The sequence below is a fragment of the Haliaeetus leucocephalus genome, unplaced genomic scaffold (genome assembly GCF_000737465.1).
Source record: "Haliaeetus leucocephalus isolate CR32 unplaced genomic scaffold, Haliaeetus_leucocephalus-4.0 Scaffold517, whole genome shotgun sequence".
Taxonomy (NCBI): Eukaryota; Metazoa; Chordata; class Aves; order Accipitriformes; family Accipitridae; genus Haliaeetus; species Haliaeetus leucocephalus.
The window spans coordinates 5501957-5510224 of record NW_010972953.1 but is presented as its reverse complement, the minus strand read 5'-3'; the positions used below and the strand labels follow the sequence as shown (position 1 = coordinate 5510224).

The following is an 8268-nucleotide window of genomic DNA, read 5'->3' as shown; positions in this document are numbered from 1 at the left end:
ATCTGTCTGTCTGTCTAATATAAATCTAATTTTTTTTAATGCAATGGAAATCTGAATGGTAGGTTCTTGCCCAAGGTGCTGGCACCCAGCTGATGCTTGTGTGGAGGTGCTGCATGGTATTAACTTTAACTTCAATATTTAACCTCATTTAAGAAAAAGGAAGGGATTTCAATTAGTCAGACATGCAGAGTGTGGCAAACCCCAAAATGATTTAATTTGCTGCCTAACAAGGCAGAAAAATACATACAGCGTGGAGACAGCATTGCTGGGGGCCAGGGAGCGGGAGGCATGGGTGCCCATCAGCAGCAATGCCTCCGAATAGGTCGCTGTGTCTTGTAATGCTGATTTTTATTTTATTTTTAATTTCTTTAAACCTTAAACAGGATGGAGTCACCGTGTTTTCCTGCCAAAGCCTTGCGGTTCGGTTTGAAGCAGGTTTGCAAGGAACTGACTTCATCCTGCTGATTCTGGCAGGTGGTTTGCACAGCAGCCACTGCTGCCTCTTGCTCGGTTGTTAGACACACACCTGGTTTCGTAATTAATAACCTTGGCAAAAACGCATGGTTTTGAGCAAAATCCACTAAAGTCAGGACTCTTGGTCATGCTCAGTGGCTGCAGGGCCATATCCTGCACCTTGCTGATGCCTAACTCTCCAAGTGAGGTTTTTTGACCCTCCTGGGAGCCTCCCTCACGTCTCATTGTCCTAATTGCTAATTAGGAGAGGAAAATACTTGCAAAAGCCAGAGACCTGTCCCTGAGATAGGTGTGCAGGTTGGGACACCCAGAGTGACAGCAGCGGGGGATTTGCATGATGCAGACAGAGGATTTCTGCGCTTGGGGATGCACCCGTGTAGCAAGGATGCTCAGCAAGGATTCAAGCTGGGGGCTTTCTGTCTGGGTGGCTGCTGCTGAAAGCGAGAGCTGGAGCCTGATGCCCTCACCCAAACCCAGTGCTGGAGCGTACGTAGGACCAGATGTAGCCAGAGCTGCAGCTGGCGACGCAAATTCCCGTGTGCTAAAAGCCTTCTGACACGCACACGGTGCTGTTTCATTCAAACCTTGAAGTCATCCCCAAATCAGCTGGGCAGCTTGGAGGAAGAAAGGAGGAAACCCCTTTGCCAGCACAGAGCCAAGCCACGAAAAGAAATTTAGCGTATTGTTCCTAATGACATGTTAGTGGCATGTATTTGCAGCAAATAACAGCTCTTAAAATTGGCGGCCTTTGCAGAGCCCCCAGCTCATTTAAATGTAGTTAAAATTGCCTTCAGCTTGCAAATGGGCATGGCTGGATGGGTTTGCCCTGGCTGGGAGATGGGTCAGGCAGTCATCAAGCTCCCGGTTCCTCTTTCCAGCGTGGTGGTGCTGGGTTTTCTGGAGGAGCTTTTCCCCCGCCCTTGCAAGACCCAAGGTATCCCAGAAGTTTTATATTGCAATTCCCCCAGGGCTGTGCATGCCAGGAGGATACAATTGTGGGAGGGAGACGAGCTAAATTAACCAGCCCCGCTCCTCCCATGGTGTAAGAGCATCTTCATCGCATTTAAAACAGCCTTGTGGCAAAGGGGTTGGGGACGTCATCCCTCTTGGAGGGGCTTTTTTCTATGCAAGGACTATTGAGGGTTTGTTCCTAACCCCGGCTAAGGGTGTGAGGTTTAGGGGTGGATGTGGGCTTTGCTACCTGCTGCTCCCTGGGGACAGAGGAGTCTCGATGGGGTCATCTAAGGTGGATGTTGAGTTTCTTTGCTGGAGGAGACCAGGCTACAGCTATATAGATGAGATAGGGAATATGGTGCTGTTTATTTTAAGTCTAATGTGTCGCGTATGTGATATGGACATCTCTTTCCAGCTTAAACCAAGGTGCAGAAGACATCAGCCAAGCCTGTATTAATGCACTTTTCCTTTGTGTCTCCCTGTTCAGACTAAAGGACCTCAAGGTGGCCGAGCTGAGGGACTCCGATGTCCACGTCAAGATGTTGGCAGCCCCCATCAATCCCGCTGACATCAATATGATCCAAGGTAACGTGCCGGCTCCAGCTTTTTTGCATGTTAATTCTTGCGTGATGCTCTTGGAGGGTTCGGACATGGCTCCTGGGATAGGGCGCTCTGGGGTATGATGAGGTCTGCAGCTTACCTCTGGCTTCCCGGCAGGGACCTACGCCATCCTCTCCCCGCTGCCGGCCGTGGGAGGGAACGAAGGTGTCGGGGAAGTGCTGGAGGTCGGGCGTCGTGTGACGGCTCTGAAACCCGGGGACTGGGTCATCCCGGCAGGCGCCGGAGTCGGTGAGTGCATACCCCGGCATCCTCGGCGCCGGGAGCCACGGCACTGCCGGATCCTTGCGCAGGAGTGAGGTCCTCCTCTGCACCCCCCCACCTGCAAAGCATCTTCTCGGGGGATTTTTGGGATGCTCAAGCCCACCAGGAGCTGCCTACGCCTGCATGGAGAGCAAATCTGTGGTCATGCTCTCATGCAAACCAATGCTTGGGAAGCTGGTGCGGGGATTTTGGGGGTTCCGGAGCAAAACTGCTGTTCTCCAAAGTACTGTCTTTGCTGGGTGTGGGTAGAGCCACGTGCCCCTCCCGCTTACAGCAATTACATCTAATCAGATGTGACTTAAAATGGAAAAAAAAGCTCAATTAGAGAATGTTGGGTGAGGGAAGCAGCAGTTGGAACCCATTTAGTGCCATATTAGCCTAATCATGAATATAATGGGCTGGATTGTCTCAGACAAGAAGCATCAGGATAACTGCTGGAGTGCACAAAGGCATCTTCATTTCTTACCTGCTTATATCTTGGTTTAAGCTTTTATTATTTCCACCATGTATTTTTATTTTTAATGTTTTGGGTTTTTTTAAGGCAAGCTCAGTATCTGATCCCCAGCCACAGCAAGTGATGCTGCTCATCCTCTGCAGATGCAAGGGGGCTCTGGGGAAGGATGGGGGTCCCTGGGGAAGGGGCTCCTGTGCATAGAACACATGCAGTGCGAAAACCTGCAGCACTTGCAATAGCAACAGTAGTGATGCCATTGCTTATGCTAAACTTGAATTTAGAAGGAATCTGCTTTTCTATAGCATGGACCATTTATGGGGCTTCTGTGCCATTATAAAGCGTCGCAGCAATCTGCTTCTCTGGAAACAACTGTGTTTTGTCACATCTACTTAGAGCTTCTTTAAAGACCCAGGCTAAAGCATTTAACCTGTGCAAGGTCATGGTTATATCCCATTACAGTTTTCTCCTTAATAGTGTTCTGATGGGAAAGCATGGGAATTTATTTTCCAACAAATGTCTCGTGCTCCTCCAAAATGCCAATGGCCAGAAAAATTGTCGGTTCTGGTTTAGTGTAACAGCTTCTTTGCCTATTTCTTCTTAAAAGGCTTTTTCACTTAATGGGAGAAGGAAAGCTATCTAGTTAAGATCCAAATGTGATATTTTTAAACATTAAAAAAAAAAAAAAAAGTAAATGGATGATAGCGGGTTAAATTGGATATAAACGTAGAGGGACTAAATCTAAGTAAATTGGCTTTGAATATATGGGCTCATCCACAGGATGGGGAGTATTTCCATTAGCTCTGCACACTCCCTGTGCCCAGGGAGCCCAAGTCCCATTATCCCTCTGGGAAATGATTAGACTTTGCTGGGTGATAAATCTTGGCAGGCAGTGGGGGATCCATCCCCTGCCTCTTGCAATATTTTGACCATGCCCATATGGAAAAATGTTTCCTAATTCACTTTCCAGGATTTAGACTGTGCACAGAGTGGTGATGCTGCCGCGACTGGCGTTAAGGCTATGGCATGAGTTGAGGTCTCATAACATTTTCCTTTCCTTGCCCACCTTCCTGCCGCTCTGCCCGCGCCGCCTGTGATGCTGCCGGTACCCCAGGGACGTGGCGGACGCAGGGGGTCTTCCCCGAGGAGATGCTGCTGAAGGTGCCCAATGACATCCCGGTGCTGTGTGCTGCCACCCTGAGCGTCAACCCCTGCACGGCGTACCGCATGCTGGCTGACTTCGAGACCCTGGCTCCGGGTACGGCTTTGTCGAGTGGAAAGAAATCCGGGTGGATTTGCCAGTCACTTCTGCAATGAAAATCTGGATTTATTTATATCCAGGTGACTCTGTCATCCAGAACGCAGCCAACAGCGGCGTGGGCCAGGCTGTTATCCAGATTGCCAAAGCCTCCGGCATCAAGACCATCAACGTGGTGAGGGACAGGTGGGTCCCCTGGGAGAGGAGAAGGTCTTCTGCGGGGCAGGAGCTGCCCTCAGCCTGGGCTGGAGGTTGGCAGGAGGCTGGGCAAGTTTGGGAGCTGGATCTGGTCATCCTGCTGTTCCAACCCAGGATTTTCTCCTGTTTGCTTCTCCAAGGTGTCCTCCAGCCTCTGCCCTGTTGTCCCCGAGCTATGTCTGAGCAGGAGGGAGGAGGTGACACTGCTTTCTGGCTCATTGAGCCCTGTTTTATTTTCCTCTCCCAGACCTGATCTCCCAAAGCTGGTGGAGAGGCTGATGGCCCTGGGCGCAGACCATGTCATCACGGAGGAGATGCTGAGAAAGCCAGAAATGAAAGATATATTTAAGGTACCTCAGTACTGCTCGTACTGGAGAGATCGTCTGGGGCTGTCCCTGTGGTTCAGCACTGTGGGGAAGGGTGCAGGGATGGTGGGAAGGACAAATCTCTCTCTAGATCAGGATTTAGCCTCAGAAGTTGAGGGCTTTTGCTGCTACCACAAGGGCCAGACCATAAATTTTAGCTCTACGACTCTTAGCTGCCCCCAGGTAAATGTTGAGGTTAAGGCAGTTGCTCCCTCAAGAACCATGGTCCCGTCCTCAAAAGGAGCCCTAAAATTTGGGAACCTTCTTGATAAACTCTTGCAGAGCATCCCGAAGCCCCGGCTCGCCCTGAACTGCGTCGGAGGCAAAAGCACTACGGAGATGCTGCGGCATCTGCAGTAAGTTTGGCTGGGTGGTGGCTTGGGCACGGGCTTGGGGACAGCAACTGGTACCGGAGGGTCCTGCTCCAGAGCCCCCAGAGTGCAAGAGGTGGCTGGAGATGTTGTTAGCTGATGTCGATAATCACCAAAGTTTTGGAGAGGAGAGATGAGGGAAGAAGAAGTGGGTTTGGAAAATAGCAGTGACTTAAAGTTAACCCATCATCAGTGCATGTCTCAAACGCTGCCGGTGGCTGGAGGCCGCTGAGGTCCAGTTATGAAGGTCCACCAGGTCCTGGCCAGGTATAACCGGTGTATTTAGCTGCAAATTCAGTTAATGGTGCGTGGGGGCAAGAGGGGAGCTCTGGAAGGTGGAGTCTGAGGGGTAACTGGGGGAGCCCTTGGTGCGAGAACAGCCCCGTTGGTGCAGCGCTGGGGTTGGGGACAGCAGAGGGAGAGGTTGCAGGGTCAAAGCTGCACATTGGGAACAGCATAACTGAATACCCCCTTCCTCTTCCAGGCCCAAAGGGACCATGGTCACCTACGGGGGTATGGCAAAGCAGCCTGTAATGGTGCCTGTGGTGAGTACTGGAGATGCTCTTGATTTCCTTCAGGGTATGTCCCCTCTACTCCACTGCCGATGTCCCCGTCTCCTCGGCTCCCACTCGGCACCACGGGAGCTCAGCTCTCCCCTGCCTGCAAATTGAGAGTCTCCAACCTTCTTTTTATTTAACTGATGGGGTCCGTTACGGGACGAGCTGCTTTGCATCCTGGTGCAGGTCTCTTGGCTTTATTTATGGAGGATTTGGGCTGCTGTGAAATCCCAGTGGTGAAATGGCCCCGCGGATGCCGGGCATCAAACCTGCTTTGACTCCACACCTCCGAGTCGCATCTCTGCATCCCGATGTGCCCTGACTCACAAATGAGAGCACTAACGAAGGAGCGAGGAGCCTCGCTGCCACCTTCCACCGCTGTCACACTGGGAAGGGGCACACAGGTCTCACCCGGGTACACGGCTCCCTCTCTCCGCAGAGCACATTCATCTTTCGGGACGTGCGGCTCCGCGGCTTCTGGATGACCCAGTGGAAGAAGGACCACGCGCAGGGTGAGCCAGATGGGTGCTGAGGGATGGCACCGGTGCGGCGGGTCAGCACGGGGACGGGTACCAAACGGCTACGCCGGTGCCGTCCCCTTTGTTCTTACTTGTGTCGTGAATGCTGATAGTCCTCAGGGCAGCTGAAACGCAGGCGCTGGGCGGTGTGGCTCGGGCAGGGACTGTGGCGTGCCACCATGCTGGGGGCTCTTGCCCCATCCCACGTGCCTGAGCTGGGAGCCCATCGCACCCCGGCATCCCCGGGACCCTGAATGGCTTCAGGCGGGTGTTTGCCCAGGGACAGTCAATGGTTCTAGCACGGTGCGGGTGCGGGATGCGCGGCGGTGAGAGCTCCCTCCTTCCCTTGCAGACCAGGAGAGCCTGACCAGCATGATGGATGCCTTGTGCCAGCTCATCCGGAGGGGGCAGCTCACCGCGCCGGCCTGCACTGAGGTCCCGCTCCAGGACTACAAGGCAGCGCTGGAGGCCACCATGAAGCCCTTCACGTCCTCGAAGCAGATCCTCCTCTTCTGACTGCCTCGTCACACCGCCTTCTGCCACAGCTCGTGGGCAGCAGCAGGCTGAGCCCAGTGCTGCTCTACCACAGCCAAGCTTTCCCTTGCTGCCTTGTCTGCAGAAAAGAGATGCTTAGGGGGGAAAGAAACCCTCCAGATACATTGATTTTTTTTTTTTTTTTTTTTTTTTTTAACTTTTGGGCGCCCACTTAAAGTTTTAGAAGCCTCTGCAGCTTTGCATGGATAGAAGCGTGCATAATTGCTTCTAAGCCTCGCTTTAGCTGGGGTGAGTTTGGGTACCAGGGAAAGCTCAGGGAGCCCGGGGAGAGCAGCTTGCTTGGCTCAGGGTTTTAAAAGAGCAGCAGTTCCCCCTCATGCGTGTTTTTGGGGCTGGAGGGGCTGTGCTGCCGCCTCCCACCTGGCTTAGCAGCTGTCAGTGTTGTTCTGCTGTTTGTACTGTGATTTTTGGCTGCTTTTGGGTGACTTTGCAGGGTAGCACGGGGCTGGTCACTGCCCTTCTCCCAGCTGGCCCGGTCCCCCCTGCACTGCTGCAGCCTCTGAGCCACCTCCACGTGCCCCCCTCCAAGTAAGTTCAGCAGCCGAGTGCCCCTAGCCTGGGGGCACTGCCCACATTGAATTGCAGAGAAAAAACAAATTTTAACATTTATTTTTTATTTTTTAAATTTTTTAAAATTTTTCCCTGCCCAGCCCCTGCAACGCTGGCAGGACAGGGGCAGGGGATGCCCATGCAGGCTGGAGGACAAGAGTACAAAGGGCTTTTCCAGCTCTTGGCATTACTTCATCTCAAAACTGAGCTCCAACAGCAAATAAAAAAGAAACACCAAGTTACCAAATACCTGCCAGCGCTGCTGCACCAGTGGGAGCTGTAAGACGCTGTCATCCCTTTGGCTGCGTGGTGGCATTCAAGGTGGGGACAGAACTCACCCGTCAGGTCACAGCTGGACACATGCAGGGCAAGGGGGGCTTTTTGCAATACCTGGACTTGAATTCAGTTTTGCTGCTGTTCCTGCTACCACTACTGATCATGACGAGAACCTCTTGGAAATCAATATCTAATATACACATATTTTTTTAAGATGCTGCCAGTAAATGTTTCTGTGCTCAGTCGGCCACGTGAGGGTGGGCAGGGTATGCTCAGCATTGAGAATGGGCACACTCAGTGCATCGGGCTCCCTTGTTACCTGGCCCTTTCCCCGTCCTCAATCAAGAGGATTTTTCCTTCCTGTAAAGCTTTAATTACAATTGCACATAAGCAATTAGCGTCCTGCTAAAAGCAGCTGCAGGATGGACATGGTTTTGGGCAGCCAGCTGCTGGCCGCTGTCAGTGAGATGGGGCTGGCTCTGCCCTGTTAGTGCCCATGGGGCACAAAAACCAGCATTTCTTACCCCAAATCTGTGCCCCAAGGCAGACAAAGACACATTTTTTCCCCCCAGTTATTGCAATGGGAAGGATGAGGCTCTTCCTCGGGGCAACAGGGCTGCGGAACAAGAGCCACGAATCCAGTCAAAAGTAATTTTAAAGCAATGCACTGTTCATTTTAATTTCAATTTTTGGTCTTAATTACGATATTGAGTGGGGGGGAAGCTGCTGGTTATGTCCCTCAGCTTTGTGGCCAGCAAAGCCCTGGGGTGAGGGACTGGTGCCTGCATGGGGACATGCCTTCCCAGCCTTCTGAGATCCACTGCAAGCGGCGGAGAAGCCTCAGGTTATTTATCCCCCCA

At 52.2% G+C, this 8268-nt stretch overlaps 1 protein-coding gene across 3 annotated transcripts; it reads left to right on the top strand.

Annotated features, from left to right (window-relative positions):
• Window positions 1–346: 346 nt before the first annotated feature.
• MECR (mitochondrial trans-2-enoyl-CoA reductase) lies at window positions 347–6661 on the top strand. Of its 3 annotated transcripts, none has more exons than XM_010576231.1 (10): window positions 347–960; window positions 1916–2013; window positions 2146–2277; window positions 3876–4019; window positions 4103–4205; window positions 4465–4567; window positions 4865–4938; window positions 5438–5498; window positions 5950–6022; window positions 6381–6661. In XM_010576231.1, the coding sequence occupies exons 1-10, from the start codon at window positions 809–811 to the stop codon at window positions 6542–6544; spliced, it is 1104 nt and encodes a 367-aa protein (XP_010574533.1). In that variant the 5' UTR covers window positions 347–808; the 3' UTR covers window positions 6545–6661. The 3 variants fall into 3 exon arrangements, with proteins under 3 accessions (XP_010574533.1, XP_010574535.1, XP_010574536.1); XM_010576233.1 differs by having other exon boundaries at window positions 5950–6063; window positions 6381–6438; XM_010576234.1 differs by lacking the exon at window positions 347–960 and having other exon boundaries at window positions 1818–2013.
• The last annotated feature ends 1607 nt before the right edge of the window (window positions 6662–8268 follow it).